The sequence below is a fragment of the Drosophila yakuba genome, unplaced genomic scaffold (assembly GCF_016746365.2).
Source record: "Drosophila yakuba strain Tai18E2 unplaced genomic scaffold, Prin_Dyak_Tai18E2_2.1 Segkk2_quiver_pilon_scaf, whole genome shotgun sequence".
NCBI lineage: Eukaryota > Metazoa > Arthropoda > Insecta > Diptera > Drosophilidae > Drosophila > Drosophila yakuba.
In genome coordinates, this window is record NW_025048801.1 from 145,667 (window position 1) to 171,946 (window position 26,280).

The 26,280-nt window shown below is 42.1% G+C and overlaps 1 protein-coding gene across 4 annotated transcripts in view; it reads right to left on the minus strand.

Annotated features, from left to right (window-relative positions):
* Nucleotides 1-26,280, minus strand: part of LOC26535090 (lachesin) — a 286,736-nt gene that overhangs the window by 129,847 nt on the left and 130,609 nt on the right. For all 4 annotated transcript variants that reach the window (XM_039377312.1, XM_039377314.1, XM_039377310.1 and 1 more), the window contains one exon: nucleotides 25,384-25,515. In XM_039377312.1, coding sequence (XP_039233246.1) covers nucleotides 25,384-25,515 — 132 coding nt within the window. The remainder of the gene's footprint in view (nucleotides 1-25,383; nucleotides 25,516-26,280) is intronic.

Below are 26,280 nucleotides of genomic sequence, written 5' to 3' on the forward strand. Positions count from 1 at the left end.
ACAGAAGGCAGCTCAACTATTGTTTCATATCTTTCGCATGATAGCGTCCAATATACTTCCCTTGCAGATCTTCCAGGTCATAGTTAGCCAGGCCAATTTTCTTCTTAACCCTAGCCTTCACGTAAGCTGGGGCTAGCTTGGCGTTATAACCGGCTACGAAATTGCTTTGTCTGAAATTCCATCGCCATACTTCCTGACCCTCTGCATACGACACCTCCCTAGACCGTAAATTATAATGTCGTTTATTCCTCGCATTTTGCTTCCTCATAACCTCGCCTGCTTTACTGCGAATTAAATCTAGCGAATCTTCTCGTGTAAACACCGCTGACCTGTCCTCAAGCAATCGCAGAGCTCTTACGAGCTTAAAAGTGAAGCCTGAAGATACATAGTGCTGCCCAAACACCATATAATAGGGGGAAGTACCAATGCTAGAATGAACAGAGGATCGCAATGCGCAGCAAATACTACTGAGCTGCTCATCCCAGTCCTTTTGGTCCGTACGAATGTATGCGCGGATTGCAGCTAACACAGATCGATTTACACGTTCCGAAGCATTAGCCTGCGGTGAATAAAATGCTGTCAGAGTTTGCGATACTTTATACTCCCGCAAAAATTTCTGGAATGCATCTGATTTGAATTGCGAACCATTGTCAGAAACAATAGTTTCCGGCACTCCAAACGTATGGAATAGATCCTGCTGTAGATGTTGAATTACTACGTCTGCTGTGAGTTTCTTTACCACTTTTAGGAACACGAACTTCGTATAATGATCTAAAACCCTATGTGCCCACTCCTAGACCGCGGATATGGTCCGAGAAAATCAACGTAGAGTCTCTGGAAGAATCTATGGGACTCTGGAGAGGTACCCATTGGTGGACGTTGAATCCTGTTCGACGCTTTCGACATTTTGCAAGTGGCACAAGCTTGTATATAGTCCTTCACGTCCTTGATCAACCCTGGCCAAAAGTAATACCTTCGAACTCTTTCTAAGGTCTTGTGGATGCCTCCGTGGGATGCTAGTGGATCATCGTGAGCTTTTTTCAGAACCTCGGGAACTAATTTCGTTGAAATCCAAAGTTTCCAGTTGAAGTTGTCGTGTAAGGCCTCGCCGGTAGCGTGATTGGTTCTGCGATACACCAAATTGTCGACCACCTTCAAATCTGGAAGCTTTTCTCCATTCGCTTTTACCTTTTTAATCAGCTCCACTTATTTATCGCTTTTGAATTCCTGCAAATCTAATTCTACTAGCAACCCGTGACTTGCGTCTATGGCCGCAAATTCCTCCTTATTTACCCTCGACAATGCATCGGGAACTACATTCAACCTTCCGCTACGATGTTCGATTTTAAAATCGAAACTCTGCAGTTTCAAGGCCCACCGAGCTAAACGTGAATGGAGGTCCGTTTAGGTCATAAGCCACTTTAGCGACGCATGATCGGTAATTACGGTGAACGCGTGTCCTTCTACATACGCTCGGAATCTTTTTATACAAATAATGGCCGCCAGGCACTCTTGCTCTGTCACCGAATAATTTTTCTGTGCTTTGTTCAATTTTTTCGAAACGAAAGCTAATGGGTATTCGTCCCCTTCATCCGACTTTTGCACAAGAACTCCACCAACACCAGACTTACTCGCATCACAGTGTATAAAAAATGGTCTGCTAAAATCCGGACTGTGAAGAACTGGGGCAACGCACAACATTTCTTTAAGCTTCGCAAAAGCCTTCTCTCCCTCAGCAGTCATCACAAATTTTTGTCTTGGCTTTAACAGGTCAGTAAGCGGAGCGGACACAGATGCAAAATGAATTATAAACTTGCTGTACCACCCAACCATGCCTAAGAACCGGCGCAGAGCCTTGAGCGACTTCGGTAACGGAAAATTTGTCATCGCTGATATTTTATCTGGATCTGTGCGTATAACGCCCTCCCCGACAATATGGCCCAGATACTTGACAGTACGCATGCAGAACTTGCTTTTATCGACATTGAGAGTTAACCCTGCTGTTCTTACATAGCTCGCCACTAAGCCTAACACCCTAATGTGAGCCTCAAAGCTATCTGATACTATGAGCAGGTCATCCAGATACACGAAAACCTCATTTCTCAAATTTGCGGGACTAACCTTGTACATCAATCTAGTCATAGTTTGAGAAGCGTTGGTGAGTCCGAAAGGCATAACTTTGTATTGATATAGGGGCTTTCCGGGTATGGTAAATGCCGTTTTGTCACGCGATGCAGGGTCCAGAGGGATTTGCCAGTAGGCATCCTTGAGATCGAGACTTGATAAAAACATGGCCTTGGGAAGCCGCCCTAAGATACCATCTATCTGAGGCAACGGATACGCATCCTTTTTAGTAACCACGTTGACCTTTCGGCTATCCAAGCATAGACGAATTTTTCCCGGTTTCTGCACCAGAACAACCGGTGATGACCAGGGACTATCTGATTCCTCAATAACTCCTAAGCTGAGCATTCGATCGACCTCTTGATACAGCAACCTTTCCAATGCCGGAGAGACGGGAAAATGCCTTTGCTTCACCGGCTTTGCGTCTCCAACGTCAATAGTATGAAAGATTTTGTTCGTCTTGCCTAACCCAGAAACTGCGAAAGATGGGAATCGTTGAACTACCGACTTGAGTATGTCCTGTTGGCTAACCGAAAGTTGATGTGATTCCGGGGAAATTTCATCCACACTCATACTAACCGGCAGAAGATCGAATTCTTTCCAGAAATCTATTCCCAGGTAAAGATCCTGACTAATAATGACGGAATAATATGCAGCTCTAAATCCTTGATTACTTGCTTGTACTGCACAGGAGTTCTAAGCCGGCCAATTACTTCTTGCTTTTTGCCATCCGCCGTGCTTGCAACCGATGCAGCGCGTTTAAAAGGAATTTAACTGACAACAATTTGCTCAGCTAATTTTCCCCCAACCACACTCATTGCGGCTCCGGTATCGAGCAATCCTAACACTACTTTATCCAGCAAACGCACCTCTGCGTAAGGGCGTTTATCGGCCTTCTTATAACGGATAGCCTTAACAGCTTTTGCTGCTCGCCAAAAGGCTCTCATCCTGTTTGCATTTCGCGATCTCTTCTTCGGACTGACTGACATTGGATTTATGGATAACTGATTAGATTTTATTAACTGTTGCCAAGGAGTAAACGGACTGACAATGCTATCGGACGAATTCGGGAAATGTGTTATGTTTAACTTTTCTTTTTCTGCTGGCTCGCATCTGGGTTCGTTGATTTCTGACGCTGAACACACGACGGCTGACGAGGCTGTGTGCTCATCCTGGAGTTTTTTTTTTGGCATTTTACGCAAGATGGCTTGTAAGTATTCGGGCGTCCACAACCAAAGCAGAAAATTTTGCGTTTTCCCTCGCAGTCCTGATACCTGTGACCCTCTTTGCGACAGTTCCAACATATTAACGCCATAGCACCTATTTCTCCTTCATCTCCGTCATCCAAAAACTCAACTGCGTCATCCAAATGGATTTTCTCGATTAACTCGGAGACATTCTTGCGAAAAGGGATACTCTTTTGATAGCTATGGCTTCGCCTTACGTCGTCTAAAAGCCTTTCTCTTCGCCGACAAATCTCGCGCAGCCGATCGACAGTGCCGACATTAACATTCAGGAGTTCATGCCGAATTTCCGGTCGTAAATTCCTACTCAGAGTGTCCACCACATCTCGCTCAGACATTGGCGTTTCTAAGCTATCCATATCTTTCTCTCTTTGCTTTCTATCTCGGATAGCTTCTCTAATATCCACATCAGTGCGGGTGTCCCGAAATTGCTTTCGTAGCGCATAGCAAAGCGAGTCCCATCGTACCTCCCTAACGGACTTGTGAAAACGCCAATAGAAATCACGCGCTTTGCCATCAAACAGCAAACTAGAATTGCTGCATAAAGCCACAAAATTCCCTTCTAGCGTCTGCTGTGTAAGTGCCTCTAGCCGATATATGAAATTATCAACTCCCAGGCCCTCTGGACTGCCACTGAATCTTAACTTCCAACTGTTAAGTATTTGGCCAACTTTATCGGGTCGTTGCACAAGATCGGTAACCTCTGTTCTTGGAGTTGCCCTTCCAGAGCCATGTACCATACTTGTTGGCCCTCCAACCTGAAAATTTACCGACTCTGAATATCGCCTTGTGTCTATATTGGCAGTGGTAATAGGCGGTTGCGGAAAATGCACAGCTATATTGGCTTGTATAAGCTGCGACATTTTTTCCGACAGCTGCGTAAGTAGTTCATTTTGCATGGCCTTGACTTGTTCTGCTACCATGTTCCCTATTAACTGCTGAGGAATTTCTGCTTGCCCCGAATCTTCATTATTGGCTGGAGCAGATCTTGAAGGCGTGTTCTGCCGTTTCTGCAACCTAGTATGATGTTGAGGTTCTTTGCAAATCGGACAGGTGTTGCTGGTTTTGGAGTAGACCTCGAAACAATTTTTGTGGAACTTATGCCCACACTTGATCTTCACTATAGATGCAGATGCCAACGATTTTTCACACAAGATGCATTTGGGAGAGGATCCTGCGGATCCCTCTTCCTCGGACAGCGGCATTTTTGCCAATTTAGACCAATGAATTTAATAAGCAACTAATAACTATTATTTAATAATGTATAAAAGTAAACAAATAAAACAAGAGAGAACGCTATAGTCGAGTTCCCCGACTATCTGATACCCGTTACTCAGCTAGTGTAAGTGCGAAGGACAGTTTTTGGCGGTTTGTGGGCGTTAGAGTGGGCGTGGCAAAAAGTTTTTTTGCAAATCGATAGAAATTTACAAGACCAATGCAAAAATGGAAAAATATTAAAACATTTTTCAAAAATGTGGGCGTGGCAGTTTTGGGCGGTTTGTGGGCGTTAGAGTGGGCGTGGCAACCTGAATCGACAAACTTGCGCTGCGTCTATGTCCCTGGAGTCTGTATACTTAATCTCAACTTTCTAGCTTTTGTAGTTCCTGAGATCTCGACGTTCATACGGACGGACAGACGGACAGACGGACGGACAGACGGACATGGCCAGATCGACTCGGCTACTGATCCTGATCAAGAATATATATACTTTATATGGTCTTCTGCCTGTTACATACTTTTCAACGAATCTAGTATACCCTTTTACTCTACGAGTAACGGGTATAAATATTTGAAATATAAAATATCAAATCACATAAATAAATGATAATAAATAGGACAATAAATAAATTAAATCGAAATCCAATCAGAATAATTAATTACAGAAATAATCTAATCTAACCACATAAATAAAATTCAGAAAAAAAATAATTTAAAATTGTAACATCGAAATTGAAAATAAATAGAACAATAAATCCAAAAAAAAATTAATAAGACGGAGTGTAATTTAATTAAACGAATGGAGTAATCGCCAAAAACATAAAATAAATTTAAAAATTAGTTAAAATTAATGATCAAATTAAACAAACGAAGTAACTAATATATCAAATCAGAACTAATAAAAATATTTATTGCAATCGAACGAACAAATGAAATGGCAAATCAAACAAAAATCAATTTAAATCGTTAAATCACAGAAATTCAAATGCCCAAATAATGTAAATATCAACGATTGCGTTTGTTCTTTTGCTATTCTTGCACTTGCCTATTCGAGGTTCAATGACTACCCTTTGCTTATCAGCTGCTTGTTCGTTGCGCTTCCCTTTTTTCAGCAGCAACACATTAATATAACAGCTAATGACTTTAGTTTTAAAGTTAAATCTTGTAATTGTAAATAGATAGAAAAATAACGCAAATCATGCAACCGGAACTCTTTCAAAACTTGAGAAAGATTTGATTGCTAAACAAAGAAAAACATATATTATATTTCGCCGACAAGCATAGCTTGTTCCCCTGCAAATGTGTAATTGGTTTCAAACCGAGTCTACCGTTTGACTATAACAAAAGAACATAAGGAAAACGAAGAAGTTTTGTCGCGCAATGACCGGTGGTCATCCGTGGTCAGTGGCTAAGCTTAAGAGATAATCCCTGACTGCGGTCCACGCGACTACCGCCTGCACCCTTCTTCAAGAAGAACGGAGCGTATCTCTTTTGCCGTCGTCTGTGGCCTGTAAACTTCTTTTTAAAAAGAATGCCTACGTAAATCCTATGCAGATAATCGACTAACGATTCAGCTTCCGTATAAGAAAACATGACCCTTCATTACAGCCAATCAGCCGTGGTCAGACTACCTGTTATTAAAAGATTGTTTGCCTGCTTGTCCTATGCGTACTGATAAGCTGCTCTGTGTGGCTCAGAAATAAAAATGTAGGTGATAGGACAGATGTAAATCTTTTGTAATTACTGACTTGCGAGGCCGATTGATTTATTACTGATGATAAAATCTCTCGTCAATCCCATTCGCAAGACAGGAACTACAGCGGAACTAAAACGTATTTGTTTTGGGTAATAAAAGCGAGTAGCTGTAGCTTATGCTCAAATGTGGTTCGCCCACAAATGATTCTCATAGCTCATAGCTAAATAGTAATAGAAAAAGATTGTGTATGTATATATGAGTCTGTGAGCACATCTAAAGATGTGGCCAACACGTTTGGGCGCCAAAGAATTAATAATCACAATTATCTTAATTATTCATAAATGTAACGTATCACATCCAAGAATATCGTCAGGCAGGGTGTTCGATGGGTATCGAGCGCACGCGAGCGATGGTCCGGCTGCTGCTTGTCGGTAAAAGGGGGTGGTGGTCTTGCTGCGATCACATATTTGCCTATATCTGATTATAAAACTTATTTTCGCGTGCTAGACAAGCTAACCTGATCCGGAAGTAGGAGAACTCACAATACAAACATCTAGGAGAGGAAAATATGTTCAAATGGTTTACGCCAAACCGATCTCGGCCAGCCTCCGGCTATGTAAACATTCTTAAAACTAGGCATATAAGATAAATAGGAATGAAAGTATAAAAAGATAAATTTTTGCATATAATTAAACTATTGTTTTTGGAATTTACGAAAGTGAGTGAAAATATATAAAAAAAAATTGACAAAAAAAAAATAACAAGACAATAATATGCGTGAATTTAAATAGCGTTTGTCTCGGATTTCTCTCAGTGTGATTATGTTTAGTTCTCTTTCATTTTCTTTATGATCTTTACGTTATCATTTATTTGAACGTTTCAAGGGAAAAAACAATAGGGACATCTACGTTAATGATTTTAGTGCTGAATTTATTTTAATTGGGCCAATATACATAATCAACATGGTTTTCTTTGGTGACTCACCCTTTTCTTTTGTAACTTCCATCGGAGAAAGCGCTTTCGGCGACGGCAGCTATTTCATTGGGATAAAGTTTTTTTTGGATTTAAAAAATATAAAAATACTGATTATTTCGCACACATTCTTTGGAGGTATCCCTGTTATTTTTTTTTTTCTTTCCTTTTAAAGTTGGGACATTTTTTTTTCCCGTGTGGCTTACAAATTTAACACCAACATAAAACACAAAACAAAGAAATCGGAAACTTCTTCTCACATTAATTTGCACATTATTTTTCCACAATAATAAAAAAAAATCTTAACCTAATTTACTAAAACATAATTTACATTTTTTTTTTTCGTAGTTAGGGTTTTTCTCCCCTTTTTTTTTGGATTTTTTTTCTTTCTTTAAATTTGCCCTAAATGCGGGTCTTATAACAATTATTAGTTTTAAATCGCGTTCAGCGCATTCGCGGGCGGATCGGACTTTTCTTTCGATTTTCAATCTTTATACATGCTGCTGGTGAAGCGCGCGAGCCAACTGATAAAAATCCACTAATCGGCGGCACCTTCTTCCGCGGTCCGTAGGCCTTCCTTGGTCGCAGAAGCTGCAGCCGAAGATTTGCTGTCCGCTTTGCCTTTTTATTCCCTTTTGTGGCCTGACAAAAAAACTGCAATTGCTGGCGCTGTCTGGCTGTAGCGCTTCTTCCTTCTGGATCAGTAAGCTGGCTATACTTTGTTCTTTTAAAACCCTGCACGAGAGTTAGGCGATACAATTCTGGGTCTCTTAGCCCTTTTCTATCCACTTACCCCAGCTCTCCGCCGGTTCAAACTATTCGCCAATCTGGTTCGCCTGTAGCACTTGTACTTATTTGGCTTAAATTGCCCACAATCACCAAACGAACTTTCTCCGCCGATCTTTAACTTGAGAATGGCTGCTGATAACGCCAGAATAAGGCGGCAACCTAGCATCTGCCAGATTTGTAGAAATTTTACTCTCTCAGGGAAATCTGACAATTGGCCCTGTAAGACCCGTGACCCTGCCGCTAACCCCTTCACGCGTTATGCAGGTGGCGCACGCCTCGCAATATGACACCTAGATGGCGTTGCAGTTTTAGCTCTGCCGCAAGTGCCACAAATACCCCCCGCCAAAGAACTGACTTGGGAGTCAAATTCCCAAGACAGATACAACCAGCACAGAAGGCAGCTCAACTATTGTTTTATATCTTTCGCATGATAGCGTCCAATATACTTCCCTTGCAGATCTTCCAGGTCATAGTTAGCCAGGCCAATTTTCTTCTTAACCCTAGCCCTATATAAATCGTCAACATCAATTCTTGCAATAACTTTATTTCCTCGTTTTAGTAAACAAATAGATTCAGTTACTCGCAAGGTCAATACTTTTCGTACTTCATCATTTGTTATGACTTCGTGTACGTTGGGCTTAGATACATTTTGGATACTTTGCCTAGGCAATAGTTCCTTATTTGTTACTGTACAGTTTTTATCTTGTCTACTTTATTGCCTGGTAGTGACTTTCAGGACTTTATGTTGCATGTCTTTGAGTTCTGTTATATTTATACGCGAGAGTGCGTCTGCTACAAAATTATCTTTCCCCTTTAGGTATTCTCCAGTGAAGTCGTATTCTTCAAGCTCTAACCGCATGCGCGTTAATTTAGAACTGGGATTAGTCATACGTTAAAGGTCTGTGGTCCGTTTTAATGGTGAAATGTTTGCCATAAATATATGGTCTAAAATGGGTAATTGCCCAATAAATTGCCGCTAGTTCTTGTTCCGTTGTACTCTTATTGCTTTCTCCTTTTGTAAATGAACGTGATGCATAAGCTATTGGAAGCTGAATCCCGTTACGGTTGTGAGTTAGAACTGCTCCGCAAGCTTTGTTACTACCATCCGTTATAATGCAAAATTCTTTGCGAAAATCAGGATATTGTTATAATGTGGGGTGCATAAGATTTTGTTTAAGGTATTCGAATGCGTTCTGGCCTTCGCTTGTCCATTCAAAAGGGACATTCTTTTTACATAATCTAGTTATGTGCCGTGAATAGTCGGCGAAGTTCCTTATAAATCGACGATAATAGTTCCAGAATGCTACAAATCGCCTTGCGCTGTCCGCATCATGAGGGACAGGATAATTTTTGATGACGTCATATTTCTTGTCATCTGGCAATACTCCTTTGTCTGTGCATTTGTGACCTAGGAATGTCACTTCGTGCATGAAAAATGAACATTTTTCTGGATGCAACTTTAGGTTATATTTCTTACATACATTAAAAACGTCAGTTAAGTTTTTAATCATGTGTCATCCATATAAAGGAATGCCTGAGAGGGTTCTAAACCCGAGAATGATATAGTCATCATCCTCTGAAATGAATTTGGTGCTATTTTAAGACCAAATGGTAATCGCGTGAAGCGATATGAGCCATTGCTCGTTGAAAAACATGTTATATTCCTTGAGTTTTTCTCAAGTTCTATTTATTGGAAACCTGACATAAAGTCAAGGCATGAAAAGTATTTAGCTCGACCTAGTTGATCTAAAATGTCATCAATTCTAGGGAGCGGAAATTTGTCAGAAAGTAGTTTTTTATTTATTTGACGATAGTCAATTACTAATCGCCATTTCTTCTCTTGTGAATTTGGTAATGATTTTTTCGGAACTAACAAGAGTGGACTGTTATACTTGGATACAGACGGTTCGACGATTTTGTCGCTAATTAATTTCCCTACTTGTTTTTGAATTTCTTTAATATGGCTATGAGGGCTTCTGTAGTTTTTTTATATAAATGGGTTCATCATCTTTAAGTCTTAATGTTTGTTTATAAAAGTTGTTTGTTGATATTGGTTCGGTTTCCAGTCCGAACACATCACTATACTGTGTGCATAATTCAGTTAATTGATTTTTGAATTGGTCTGGAAAATTTTTCTTTAGTTTTGAAAGTACTTCTATTTTTAGTGTTGGTATTATGAATGTCATAATCTTTTAAATTTTCATATTGGATTTTGTTTACTTTGACCAATTGATCGAAATTAGTTGTATTTAGAAGTCGAATGTATAAATGTTTAGATGCTGCTATGGTATTTGCAACTTAAATTCCATTGTGTATTTCCTGATTAGGCACATACATATATGTAATTATATACAGCATTAATATCTATTTTCCGAATAACTTGTGATCTGGCTGGCAGAAGAACTGTATTGTTGCCAGCGCTATATGTTATCGGAACATATAGCGGATAATTTAAATTTTGGGGTCTAATTATAAAGCAGTCTTCACTTGGTTCAAAATCTATTGATTTTGAATTTCAATTGAATTTCTTTATAAAATCAATGCCTATTTCTACCAAGTGAAATTCATGTGGAATAATATATTTTGTTGATTGGAGTTCTATTGAGGTTGTTCCTCGAGACTTTATCACACCTTGGCCTATGCCTTCGAAGTTTATTATTTTTTCTGTTTGACGTATTTTGCGTTATTCTCACATTACTATTATTATTATTATTACCCTGGTAGTAGTTTCCGCGGCCTCTCCCTTGGTTTTGGCCTCTTCTACCTCCACGGTTATCAAAGTTATTATTGCTGCCTCGGTTGTAATTGTTGTGGTAGTTATTTCTATCACAATTATAACCTCGGCCTCCTCTATTATTATTATTTGCACCTCGTCGATAATAGAGTACAGTGTTACTCTGACCTGTTATCTCTGTGCAACTGTTTACAAATTTGGAGATGGCATCATTCATGTTTGTGAATGTGCCTGCTTGCATGATAAGTTTTACCAAAGACATTAGAATAATGTCTTTGGTTTTACCTTATCAACGGAGCAATTCTGTGTCATTGCTTTTACAGCTGTTGTAGTGCTGTATTTATTCGCTAAAGACTGGCTGAGACCTTCACTGATATAGGCACCTTCAAGGGCGTTTGGTTAGCCGTTTTATTTCTCTGTTATAGATTGAAAAGCTTGGCAGATATCACTTCTACCGAGTCTCCTTTTACTGCACTTGACAGTTGTGTAATGATTGCAGCAATTGTCTGCTCATTACTTAAAAGTTTTCTTACATGGCCTTTAAGTTTAGCTTTTATAAGGCTTATCGCAGTCGTTTAATGTGTGCTCTTTAAGCTGTCTAGTAGACATAGAGCATACAAAAAACTTTGTAGATTTTCTGGTTTACCATCAAACTCTGGTATCAGAGATGCGGCTAGCCTGATAAAGTCTGTCACTGTCTGTGCCATTTTAGAAATTGTTATTGTTTCGGATTTAAATTCAATTCGGTCGTTTCCTTCTAGTGTTTCAATGTCACTATCGGACTCAGCGCCGCCTGATTGTACAGATTCGTCTAGTTCTTTGAACTGGTCTGAGTTGAATTCAAGCAATTGACTTAGACTTTCTGGTACATCTATCAGAATATGCCTTCTTATTCGTCTATTTGTATCGCTATTTCGCTCCATTCCATTCTTGTCGTAAAAAAAAAGTTTTTATGAAGCTTTCTTCTACACTATTTATACCCGTTACTCGTAGAGTAAAAGGGTATACTAGATTCGTTGAAAAGTATGTAACAGGCAGAAGGAATTGTTTCCGACCATATAAAGTATATATATTCTTGATCAGGATCAATAGCCGAGTCGATATGACCATGTCCGTCCGTCCGTCTGTCCGTCTGTCTGTCCGTCCGTATGAACGCTGTGATCTCAGGAACTACAAAAGCTAAAAAGTTGAGATTAAGCATACAGACTCCAGAGACATAGACGCAGCGCAAGTTTGTCGATTCTTGTTGCCACGCCCACTCTAACGCCCACAAACCGCCCAAAACTGCCACGCCCACACTTTTAAAAAATGTTTTGATATTTTTTCATTTTTGTATTGGTCTTGTAAATTTCTATCGATTTGCCAAAAAACTTTTTGCCACGCCCACTCTAACGCCCACAAACCGCCCAAAGCTGCTACGCCCACACTTTTGAAAAATGTTTTGATATTTATACCCGTTACTCGTAGAGTAAAAGGGTATACTAGATTCGTTGAAAAGTATGTAACAGGCAGAAGGAAGCGTTTCCGACCATATAAAATATATATATTCTTGATCAGGATCTATAGCCAAGTCGATCTGGCCGTGTCCGTCTGTCCGTCCGTCTGTCCGTCTGTCAGTCTGTCCGTCCGTCCGTCTGTCCGTCTGTCCGTCTGTCTGTCCGTATGAACGTCGAGATCTCAGGAACTACAAAAGCTAGAAAGTTGAGATTAAGCATACAGACTCCCAAGACATAGAAGCAGCGCAAGATTGTCGATTCATGTTGCCACGCTCACTCTAACGCCCACAAACCGCCCAAAGCTGCTACGCCCACACTTTTGAAAAATGTTTTGATATTTATACCCGTTACTCGTAGAGTAAAAGGGTATACTAGATTCGTTGAAAAGTATGTAACAGGCAGAAGGAAGCGTTTCCGACCATATAAAGTATATATATTCTTGATCAGGATCTATAGCCAAGTCGATCTGGCCATGTCCGTCTGTCCGTCCGTCTGTCCGTCTGTCCGTCCGTCCGTCCGTCCGTCCGTCTGTCCGTCTGTCCGTCTGTCCGTCTGTCTGTCCGTCTGTCCGTATGAACGTCGAGATCTCAGGAACTACAAAAGCTAGAAAGTTGAGATTAAGCATACAGACTCCGAAGACATAGAAGCAGCGCAAGTTTGTCGATTCATGTTGCCACGCCCACTCTAACGCCCACAAACCGCCCAAAACTGCCACGCCCACACTTTTGAAAAATGTTTTAATATTTTTTAATTTTTGTATTGGTCTTCTAAATTTCTATCGATTTGCAAAAAAAACTTGCTACGCCCACACTTTTGAAAAATGTTTTGAAATTTTTTCATTTTTGTATTGGTCTTGTAAATTTCTATAGATTTGCCAAAAAACTTTTTGCCACGCCCACTCTAACGCCCACAAACCGCCAAAAACTGTGTTTAAGACTCTCCTTCTCCCTTCCACTAACTGAGTAACGGGTATCAGATAGTCGGGGAACTCGACTATAGCGTTCTCTCTTGTTTTTTTTTATTTTTGTAATGGTCTTGTAAATTTCTATCGATTTGCCATAAAACTTTTTGCCACGCCCACTCTAACGCCCACAAACCGCCCAAAGCTGCTACGCCCACACTTTTGAAAAATGTTTTGATATTTATACCCGTTACTCGTAGAGTAAAAGGGTATACTAGATTCGTTGAAAAGTATGTAACAGGCAGAAGGAATTGTTTCCGACCATATAAAGTATATATATTCTTGATCAGGATCAATAGCCGAGTCGATTTGGCCATGTCCGTCTGTCCGTCCGTCTGTCCGTCTGTCCGTCTGTCTGTCCGTATGAACGTCGAGATCTCTGGAACTACAAAAGCTAGAAAGTTGAGACTAAGCACACAGACTCCAGAGACATAGACGCAGCGCAAGTTTGTCGATTTATGTTACTTGTATTGTTTGTTTGTATTGGTCTTGTAAATTTCTATCGATTTGCCGAAAAACTTTTTGCCACGCCCACTCTAACGCCCACAAACCGACCAAAGCTGCTACTCCCACACTTTTGAAAAATGTTTTGATATGTTTTCATTTTTTTATTAGTCTTGTAAAATTCTATCGATTTGCCAAAAAACTTTCTGCCACGCCCACTATAACGCCTACAAACCGCCAAAAACTGTGTTTAAGACCCTCCTTCTCCCTTCCGCTAGCTGAGTAACGGGTATCAGATGGTCGGGGAACTCGACTATAGCGTTCTCCCTTGTTTAGTTTATATTCAATGAAACGTTTTTTGAAGGAAAAAGTGAGATTTTCTATTAATGAGTTTTTCTCATAATTATTATATTATTTTCTTCTTCTAGAAAATCAAAAATAAAAATTTTTACGTTTAAGAATTAAGAATTGTTATATTTTGTCATAATTTAAAAATAATTTTGCAGACGTGGAAATATTATTTGTTGATAAATGTGGTTGGCTCACATATTTGTTTACAATAATAAAAAAATTGTCCAACCGCATTGTTAGTAAAAAGCCTAACAGATATTAGTGTTTTTCAAGTAGCGGTTTCCCGCATCGGCTTGGAATTAGAAATTAAAACTAAGGCAAATTGGGTTATTGGCATTTATTTATGCAGCCCGTTTGCGTTGTTTCGCACTTTGCGAAAGCTTGTTTTCAATGTTTTCCAGGCGATTTTTGTAGCGTTGCCGGGATGTCTCGTCTCTGGCCAACTGGGTCATTTCCTTGACCAGTCGGCGTTGTTGTAGTTGCTTTACCCTTTTTCCGGAGCGTTTGTGCTTCTTTGGTTCCTTCCTTTCCTGCCTTGCCCGGTACTCACCTATTGTGGTTTTGCTGCAGAGCTTCTTCTAACGTTGGCAAGTCCCTTTGTATCGTGGGCTGCGCGTTCACAAATTGTGCCTCCTCTGCCATCAATTGTTGCGTGTTGTTGTTATTATTTTTGCACAAATTTTATCGGTGTTTTGGTTGGCAAGGTGGCAAGGCATTTGTTGTCAGGCGGAGGCGAGACTTAGTCTCATGATCTGATGTCCTGAGGTCCTGAGGTCCTGAGGTCCTGAGGTCCTGAGGTCCTGACGTCCTGACGTCCTGACGTCCTGTCACGGTCGCCATATGATGTTCGCAAGGATCCCAAAGAAGGTTTAGTATTTTTAGAGTCAGAGCGTCTGCTCAGTTAGAGTTACTTTATTCGAATGTTTCTTATGCGCTCAACTTGGGCTGAGCTGACCCGTATATATAAATTATGATAAGGGTTGGCCGGCGGTTAACGCGCGCGACTTTTACTAATCAGGTGTCAGGCGGAGCCGTGACAATGAAAGATTAGGAGTTACTTTTTATGTTTTATTACACCGAGCCAAGCGGAGCTGTAGTGTCGGAGACAAAATCAGAACTGAATATAAAATACAAGAATTCAAACTTAGGAGCTAGCATGAAAACGAAACACATTGTTGCGATCTCATATTCGTAGCGGCCACGAAAATCTGCAGTGTCTGCCGGCTACGTATCGACATTAATGCTTACGTTGCAGTATGCCGATGTTGTCGTATTTCATGCGCCCGTGGGAGCGACGTTTGCTTTAGTTAACTACCCCCCCCCCTCAAGACGGAGGCCGCCATCGGCCGACCTTAATTCAGCAATCGCCACGTTCAGTTGTCTTGCGGACCTCTTGGCCTTCCAGGCGCGCCAGCCCACAATGGCAACACATAACAGGAGGAAACATGATGCTGCTACGGTCAGTGCCACTCGCTGGGGTCGTTCGGCGTTGAATTCTTCTCTGAACCTCCGGATTGTCTCTAAGTTACCTTCATTTAGGCGATGAAGGTACGGGAGACTGAGCACGCTTTGGTGAGAGGTGATGTTCAGCAGAGGGAATTTCGCTACCCCCGGTACCCTGTTCTGGATCCCGTTCTGGTTGACGTACAGGGTTCCGTTAATGACGGCACGTCGGGCGAAGGTAACAAGATGCGTACCATGCACCCAGATTTCAGAGCCGTTGTCCACTTGTACCTTGGCGGCCCTGTTGTTGATGATGACGATCCCCTCATCTACATAGGTGATGGGGTCCAGGCTGCTGGGTTGTATTTCGCAGTGCGCCTCGCCGCCTGCATGGAGTTCTTTCGCACAAGAGCTGCCTGATGATAGCTGGCAGAAGGTGGTGCTGGTTGATGCGGTGCAAGCTTTGACGGTGTGGATCTCGTTGTCGCATTCTGCGATAACGCCATCATCTAAACGTAGCATGGCTCCTTCGTGACTGACGGGGAAAATAGTAATTTTCTTACAGGCGAACTTAATTACCGGAAATTTAATGATAAAGTGTAATGCGTTATTGGACTGCAGAACCTTTACGGACGATACGGACATGAGGTCCCCTATGGGGGTGTTGGTGGGCTCCTCTAGCCAAACTGAACTCAAATCTGCGTGATCAAGAATATTTGGGCTAACAATGTTCATTTTTGCAAGTGTCACGGCCAACATTAAATTTTGAAGCTCCATCATGAGCATTCTATTTCTCGCGAGCAACGTTTCATACAAATGACCGGAGTCAATTTGCGACGCTTTTGCTGCTTTGAGGATTAAGTTGACGGTGGCAGTTAATTTATTAATTTGACTCTGGATTTTTGTATTGATTTCTATCTGCCTATTGTTCGCGTCTATCAATCGCGCCTCTACGACCCTACTGTTTTGCAAATCGCTGGCATCAGGTGTACCGGCTACAACCTTTAGTATGGAGCCCAGGAAGTCCAAGCTTCTGGCCACTCGATGGTGCGCGCCCAGCGCATCCAGCAAGTCCCGGAGGTGTGCTGAATCTACATTCAGCAAATTTCTCATGTGTGACTGCGGGAAGTGGCTAAGCAGACCGACCGTCTCCTCTACTACACGTGCGTACTCCGAAAGATTCGCGGAGTGCCTCACGTAGGCGAAATTCTCCCACACCAAGATCTGGCCATCGACTATGGGAATGTATTTGGCGCGCGAATAATCGGTGATGTGAGCCGATGCCAATGATAGAGACACGAGAAGGATAAGATTGGTCCTGTGGGTGAAAGTTTAAATGGTTGATTTTTATACCCGTTACTCGTAGAGTAAAAGGGTATACTAGATTCGTTGAAAAGTATGTAACAGGCAGAAGGAAGGGTTTCCGACCATATAAAGTATATATATTCTTGATCAGGACCAATAGCCGAGTCGATATGACCATGTCCGTCTGTCCGTCTGTCTGTCCGTCCGTATGAACGCTGTGATCTCAGGAACTACAAAAGCTAGAAAGTTGATATTAAGCATACAGACTCCAGAGACATAGACGCAGCGCAAGTTTGTCGATTCATGTTGCCACGCCCACTCTAACGCCCACAAACCGCCCAAAACTGCCACGCCCACACTTTTGAAAAATGTTTTGATATTTTTTCATTTTTGTATTGGTCTTGTGAATTTCTATCGATTTGCCAAAAAACTTTTTTCCACGCCCACAATAACGCCTACAAACCGCCAAAAACTGTGTTTAAGACTCTCCTTCTCCCTTCCACTAGCTGAGTAACGGGTATCAGATAGTCGGGGAACTCGACTATAGCGTTCTCTCTTGTTTTATTTTGTAGACAAGGGGAACCCAACACCAATAATAATAAAAATGCTTTAGAATATAATGTGCGCGGATGGCGCTACGCTTAGATCTATTAAAAATTACGCCAAGTGGCTAGAAAAAAATTAAAATTAAGCGAAACACTGACCTCGCTGCTGAGCGCGTCATTTTAAATTGTCCTTGTGGACCACCCTCCCCTCAATAAGGACCGTGGTCCCCATGTCCGCTTCTACAGCTCTTTCTTCGCACAACGGCGTGAGCTTGTTGCCGAGTCTTCGGTTGGATTTTACCAACACTTTCTCGCCAACATCGAATGTCCTATTCTGCCGCGAGGCGTTTTCTCTGGCCCTCAGCGCGGTCTGAGCCTTCTGGATCCTATTGCGGATCTCTAGCTGCGGCTCATCGGGGTGTGTTAGGACGATGTCAGCCGGTCTCCTGTCGATGACCGAGTGAATCGACTTATTATACTGGGTAGTGGCCAACATTATTATTTCGACCGTATCACTCAAGCCCTTGTCTATCTTTATGCATCTGGCTAGCTCCAGCAACGTGCTATGGAAACGCTCCACCTGCCCGTTGGAGGTGCTGTGCAGTGGTGGTGCGTTTGTAACGCTTACCCCAAAGTTGTTACACAGCATGGACACGATCGTGTGTGACTTCAACGACGGTTCGTTGTCGCAATAAATGGTCTTTGCCCTTGGGAAAAAGTTCATGAGCTGAAGCAGCGCCGGCTTCAGGTCTTCAATAGTTCTCGAGGCGATTGGTTGTATGACGGCAAATTTAGAAAACTTGTCGACGCAAGTGAGGAAAAACTTTTTGTCGGTAGAGAAAATGTCGATGTGCAACATTTCCCCTGTGTGTGACGGTATTGGCGTTTCACCGAGTTCTTGTTTTCTCGGGTGCCTGTCATACTTTGCCCTTGCACAAGTCCTGCAATTCTGCACGATCTTGTTGGCCAGCTTGGCCATTTTGGGGAAATAGTATTCCGACAATACTTGCTTTACATTTTCTTGCGCTGCTCTGTGCGCCCTATTATGTTCAGCAGTTAAGATTTCCCTCCTTTCTTCGATTCTGAGTACGTCCACGACACAGTTCCTGCAATGCCAGAACTTTGTGGCTGGGAACCTCCGGACTATCTCATCTTGTATCATTGCGAGCGTGTGCAAATCGCAATGGAAGGCGTTTACGGCCCTTGGGACGAATATGTCTGCCAGTTCGTCTAGTAAAGACCCCCTGCAGACGAAGTTAACCGTGTGGCGCCTTTTATTCCCGAATAAAATAAAGGTATTTTTAGACGGGAAACGTGCTTCTTCCAGTATTATCTGGTTCTGGAAGCAGTTCAATGGCTTGTCTGTTGACTCGATTGTGTGGGTGAGAGACACCTCACTGTGAATCGTTGCTGCGCAAGATTCTGGCTCTTCTTGTTCCAGCACATTAAGCTGTTGTCTGGACAAGGCGTCCGCTACCAGGTTCTCTTTACCGGGCTTGTAAAATAGAAGAGCATTGAACTCGTCTATGCGGGCCTTCCACCTCTTAATTTTTGCGTTCGGGTTTGATTCCGACACAGAAAATGTTAACGGCTGATGGTCAGTGAAGATATTTGTATCTTTCACTCCATACAAGTAATGCCGCAGTTTAGCCAGGGCCCAAACGATGGCCAATAACTCACGCTCGTTAGTCGCGTAGTTGGCTTCACTGTCTTTAAGAGTTCTTGAAATCATTGTTATAAGGCGGCCCTCTTGAGACAACACCGCACCTATACCATGGGCTGAAGCATCTGTCGTTAGATCAAATGGCTTCTTATAGTCCGGGTAGCTGAGCATGACATTTTCTGATGCCAATATATTGCGCAGCTTTTGGAACGCCTCTCGCTGGGACTCAGAGAAATGCACCTGAATGTTCCTCGATCTATGCCTACTAACTGTTCCATTTTCGCCCTTTAATATGTTTGAAATGGGCCTTGCTATAGCAGCGAAGTCTCTGATGAAGCACCTATAGTAGCTCGCGAGGCCCAGAAACGATCTGACTTCGAATACCGTCTTAGGCTCTGGAAATTCTTTTATGGCCTTTACCTTTTCTGGGTCCGTTGATGCACCATTACTGGTGACAATGAACCCGAGAAAGCTCACGCTTTTCTTAAAAAAACGCGATTTCTCGATCGATACTCTCATGTTAGCTTCTTCTAAGCTCTTTAACACCCACTCTACATGATTGATGTGAGCCTCCTCGTCTTGCGAGAAGATGATCACATCGTCAACATAAACATAGCAAAATTTGCCTATTTGTTCCCGTAGGATGTCATCGATCGTTCTTTGGAAGATGCCGGCGGCGTTCCTGAGGCAATCTCTTAAACTCATACTTTCCTCCGTTTACCGAGAAAGAAGTTTTTTCACGATCGCACTCCGCTAGTACGACTTGATGGTATCCTGATTTAAGATCCAGTGTCGAAAAATAGCGTGCTTTGCCCAAATTGCCTAATATCATTGATATATTTGGCATGGGGTATTTATCGGGAATGCTGTGCTCGTTAAGCTTGCGAAAGTCTATCACCAAGCGCTTCTTGCGGTTTCCCGCATCATCGGTGCCCTTTTTATCAACTACCCATATGTGGTTGTTGTAGGGGGATGCCGATTTCTGAATTATATCGTTTCTTAGAAGATCTTGGATCTCCTTATTAACGAAGTCAGCTACGCCCATGGGATATGGGTACAGCGTGGCATAGATGGGCTCTTCGCTCACCGTTCTGATGGTGGCAACCACCGAAGTATTATATGGCAGAGCCTGGAAAAGTCTCCCGCACTGAAGCGGGTGCATCTGAGCAATCCACATCGGTGAAATTGAAATCAGTGCATTTGTGGAAGGAGATTTTCTCAACTTCCGTACCCCATTTGAGCTGACCGGAGGCCAAACAGAGTGACGCCCCAGCCTGAGCTAACAAATCGAGACCGATTATCCCATCGAAGGTTGACAAGTCTGGTAAAATGAAAAATGTTGTTTTCACGTTGAACAACGCAACAAAGCATTTTTGTGTGACGGTGGTTGAGCCATGGATGGAATGCAAGGTGAATTGCGAGTTAACCGGACGGACGCCACGCAACCCCTTGTGTGGTCTGGTGTAATTCTTGGACGTGCCGGTATCAATAAGGAAGCCCATATCCTGCCCTGCTACTCTTCGTCTAATGACGGGTAGCAGGGATTTTCCCCTAAAAAATTGAGGGCGTCAGAATCACTTTCGGCATCGTCCTCGATCTGCGCCATAGCGCCGTTGGCGGCTTCGGCGTACGAGGTCTGCCCCTGCCCAGCATCTTGGGTTACATGATTCACCCTTTGTTGCTTGCCCTTTCCGTTAGAGCGATCGGACATGGCCGACCGCTTGCTGACGCCAGCGGAGGCCTGGGTGGGCTGTCCAAATTTTGACAGCGAAGGGTCTACCTCCATTGGTTCTGGAGCACTGGCGCGAGTTTGCTGCTCGGCATTTCGCTGGCCGTATTGGCCTTGCTGCTTGTTCTGCCTACTAAAATGTGGGTTCTTTGACCCGCTTGCCTGTGTTTCTTGTTGGGGTGGCTTGATCCCCTGTTGGGTACTTGCCTTGTGTTCTTTTTCCTCAATGCTTCTCGCGAAGTTGGCAGCGAACGCATATCTTTCATGGTTCTATTCCACCTCTTGCGCGAGCGCCAGAGCTGACGGCAAGTCCCTTGGCTTGCTGAGAACAGCACATCTATGAGACCACGCTTGAGTCCGAAACAAACACACGTAGTGCATCTTCGCGGAACTTTTCGCAGAGGCCCTTTGCTAGGACCGGCTCGTATGACATGTTGACTTTATTAGTCAACAATGTAAGCTTTTTGCCGACCTCATCATAGTATTGCAGCAGAGACATGTTGCCTTGTCTCAGCGTGGCCAGCTCTTGCTCAATTACGTAAACTGGACGTTTGTCGCTGTACGTGAAGTCGAGGCGACTTATAATCGCGTCGAAGTTAAGAACTGTGCCGAAAGAGGCTAGAACAACGTCCGCGGCCCCCCTTTATTTTGTAAACTGGACGTTTGTCGCTGTACGTGAAGTCGAGGCGACTTATAATCGCGTCGAAGTTAAGAACTGTGCCGAAAGAGGCTAGAACAACGTCCGCGGCCCCCCTGATTTTGTTTCTTATAATTATGACCGCCTGATAATGGCGTGAACTGCCGTCGTACGGCCTAAAAATACGATAGGCTGCGAGAGCCGCCTGTCTCCATGAAACATACGATTCATGTGCGCCTGCAAACTCGGGCAAGCATTTGACGGCATCTAATGGCTCGTCGCAGCGGATATCATTTCTTATCTCTATGGGTGCATAAGCTTGCACCTCTGGTGGCGTAATATGCGCTGCGGCCAGCTGCTGGGACATTGCGTTGACTTTGTCAAGCAAGACCTTATTTGCAGCGGCTTGCTCAGCTAAGGCAGCGGTGACGGCTGCCTGTATTACGAATTTCAACTGGTCTGGGTCCATGACGCTGTCTGTAGGATGAGGTGAGGGTGGGGGTGAGGGTGTGCGTCTTGGCACTGAACAGCGAATGCGATGGTCGTCGCAATCAGAGTCAGAATCACTACACTTTCGGCGAGTGGTTCTATAGAAAAGGAAGGGTGAAGTCATATGCTTCTAATGTAAACAACGAAAACTCGAACACAACGCTTGAGGACGGAGGCAACAAAGTTGCGAAATCCCACGGATCGTATTACGTTGAACGACCAAACAAAACGAACAAGATGAAGGCAGACGGAAAAAAAAATGTGTGCGCGCATGCATTTGATGCGCCGCTTTTAGTAATTATTCAACAAATGTTTATATATTTTTGCTGCCAATAGTTTTCCGTCAACTTAATCCTTTACTAGTTTCACGTATGTTAAAACTATTTATTATTTAATTTCATTTAAGAAAAGACACTTGCAAAAATGTGTTTATATGCTTATTTTTTGTTTCGCAGGTTTAAGTGCAGTTTTAAAAAAAAGGTGCCCACTTACATTTTTTTTGGTGTTGTGTTGTGTTCTAAACTGAAGTTGGTTTCTGTTTTTGTACACTGCTTGTCTCTGCCTCCCGCGCTGCCGTCTCCGCTGTCCAGATAGCTTGCGCGCTAATCTGGCGCTAATCGCTGCCCGAAGAGCACCCGCGGCTTCGGTGTGACGTGAAATTAAGTTTGCGCTATGGCGCACCTCAGCCAACTGCACTCAAGAGGCGAGGTTAATGGCGTTGTAGCTGTGCTGCCTGTGTTGACGTATGTAGGTCAGCAGCAGCCACTTGTTAAATAGTTCTGTTGTAAACAACAGTGGTCACAAGCACTTGTTTTGTTGCTACAGCCCTGTTAATGTGGCTGAGTCTGATTAACTTGTAGTTAGGTTTTAGATTTTTAGAATTTATTTTAGTTTGTTTTGCACTTTTTTTGTGTTCGTGGGTAATGGCTAACGCACTGTCAAATACCACTGGTTGGGCGCCAATTATGATATATATAACCGGCGGTTAACGCGCGCAACTTTTACTAATCAGGTGTCAGGCGGATACAAGAATTCAAACTTAGGAGCTAGCACGAAAACGAAACACATTGTTGCGATCTCATATTCGTAGCGGCCACGCAAATCTGCAGTGTCTGCCGGCTACGTATCGACATCCGGCATAATGCTTACGTTGCAGTATGCCGATGTTGTCGTATTTCATGCGCCCGTGGGAGCGACGTTTGCTTTAGTTAACTTATATAGTACTTATTATTATATACATATAGTTCCATATAAATCTACATGTATGCAGAAGGCATGCATATGTCATGTGTGGTCTGACCACTTGAGCTGCAAAGTGCATGCTCAGCATTCCCACGCTCCGCGATCGGCTTGTGTATAAGCGTTAGATCATATTACTTGAGCGCTGGAACACTTGTGTAATTGTTGGTAGTCTTTTAGGTACTTGAACGTTGTGTTTATAACCCATTAATTTAGTATATTTATAGGGTAGATATGTTACACTACATTGTTCTGTCTACAGTAACATAAGGAACATTTAAAGCACCCTTCTTAGCTGTAAGGGTACTCGATCAGCTAGCTCACGACCATTAAAGCGAGTTTCCTATAGCTGCAAGTATACTCAAGGAGGAGTTTTACGTAGATGAAGTTCTCACAGCAGCCTACACGGAAGAAGAACTACTCAATAACTGATACAACTGCTGGAGCGGTTCACGATCTCATCAGCCATTTGCACAGAAATTGCCAAAACTAATAAGAGCGGCCACGGGAAGGGTAATGATTCAATAGCAAAGATTTATGGTATTCATTCGTATCCAGAAAATGCCACTTTATATATATACTCAGCTTGTCATACATTAAATGCGAAAAGTACAAAATGGCAAGTGCTTTTTGTCGTGGCACTTATCTTTGACCCGTTTGACATGCTGTCGGATCTAGAAAGGCGTGCGGTAATGTTGAGATCCTCAAGGTGTTGTTCTTCCATTTTAAAAATCACGGATAAGACGAGATAATAACTTTGTATTATGTCACATAGCAAAAACCACCGGAAACCCCACTGGAATCTCTGTTTCAGCGTATCTCGTTCTGGTCAATACTAGTTCGCATCGTAGCTTACGTTTTAAGCTGCATCAAACGAACAAGGACACCTACTTTAGGCTCACGTACATGCCTTACACTGCTGACGTTTGATGAAATTCACATCGCTCGCATCTTTGTGTTCAATAGGCACATGGTTGCTATAATGAGGATTGCAATTTATTATTGGACAACAAGCCGCTACGAAGCCGTTCCCAACTTCATAAATTGTCTCCGATTGTATGCAAGGACGGCATTCTAAAAGTTGAAGGCAGATTAGGCAACTTGCAGCTACCGTTAAATGCCAAACACCCTATCTTTGCCACATAGAAAACTGGTCTGAGGCACTGCCATTTCAACACTCAGGATATGATTACGCTGGCCTATTTATGCTAAAGGAACGAAGAGAATGCAAGGAATTATACTATATCCGAATATGAGGCACGGCATCGAATTCGAATTTATGAAACAGTTTAAAAGCGGCCGCTGCGCATAATTGCAATGCGGATTGTTACATCATTGGTACATCATCCAAATTCGCACTGTCAAAAAACAGATTAATCGTCACTCGAACTGATACAACGAACAGCTCACATCAACCACCTGGCAGCCTCCTAACACGATGACCAGAAGACAGCATAAACGAAGACACACCCTAGCAAACTCTGGAAAAAAGTCTCTCGATTTTAAAGGCGTTTATTGTTATTGCTCAATTGTTATAAAAATTGTTTATCACTGTTCTGTTATTTATTAATGATTTATTTTTCTTTTTTCTTCTACTCAACCTATTATAGACATTAAGTTGCTTGATTGACGTTTTAATTAATTTATATGTACAAAGTGCCCAAAACTACCACGCACGCAATATTGAAAAGTGTGTTGAAACTTTTTCATTTCATTTTGTCCTTCCAATATCTATCGATACCAAAATAATTTTGGCCACGCCTACTGTGAAGCTTGGATTTTGACCCAGAAGGTTGGCTTTGTAGGTCAGCAGACTAGTTTTCTGTCAAACGGACTTCCACTTGTTAATTCACTTATATTCTTCTGGGTGCCTAGATACATAGTGAACAAATTTTTAGAGTGTGTCCTTTCCGAAGACTTTTAATTTTCTTTACCGCTCCAATAGCACAGGGACCATGCGCATTTATTAGCGCTAAGTATAAATGTAATATATTTGTATATATGATTGGCCATATATATTAATAGATTTGCTTACGATTAATTTTGAGTTGTAGCAACTATCCGTCCTTAAATTAACAGGTCAAATTGATACAAGCTGTCTTACAAACTTACATAAATTTAACGATCCTTATGATTACATACACACCTACATTTCTGCATATAGAGTTAGGTCCCACAACTATGATTTACTCCTCGGGAGACCGAGAGCGAAATATTTTGTTAGCCCAACACTACGCCCATCTCTCTCTGTTTCGTTGAATCGGCTTAAGTATAAGTAGTGACTAAAGATTGAAGACTACTTACAATTAACGTATACGTTAAACCGCTTGCTAACTGAAGGAGGTATTCCATTAGATGCAATGCAATTATAGCCTCCCATATCGGAACGATGCACATTTGTTAAGACCAGCCTTTCTCCTTCAACCGACTTTACACCTGCAAAGGTAGAATTAAATTTATATTATACAAATTAATTAAGTAGTTTACAAAAAAAAACAACATATGTAAGAAAAGAGAATGCTATAGTCGAGTTCCCCGACTACCGAATGCCCGTTACTCAGCTAGTGGAAGTGCGAAGGAGAAATTTCAGCACTGACAGCATTTGGCGGTTAGTGGGCGTTAGAATGGGCGTGGCAAAACTATTTTTGGCAAACCGAGACTAACAAAAATTTGAAAAAATATCAAAACATTTTCAAAAGTGCGTCTATGTCTCTGAAATCGGCATGCTTAACCACTGCCATTCTTATTTAATTTTGTACAGCTATTAAAGCTCTACGACATTATTTTCTGATTTTAATCAATGAAATACAATTTAATTTAATTAAATAAAACGGCGTAAATAGATATCGCCATTTGATTTTCTCCAATGAAGAGTTCTTAAAAATATGTCAGTCCATTTTGGGATCATATAATTAAAAAACGGAATGCTCATAATTTGCATATAAATTCAAAGTCGAACGCTGTGTAGCGTTACTCTTCAGTATTTAAAGAGATTTAGGAGATGTTTGTATTCTTTTGAATGGTCGAGACGGAGTATTCCTAAGCACATTGTTGCCTAATCATGTAGAAACCACACCATATAGACTTCAACTAAAATTATTTTAAGCTTAGGATAAAACTTGGAAGATGCGACGCCTGTAATTTTTTTAAGATGTCTAAAGACATGCGTGAGTCTAGATCAACAGTGACACTTTAATGGCA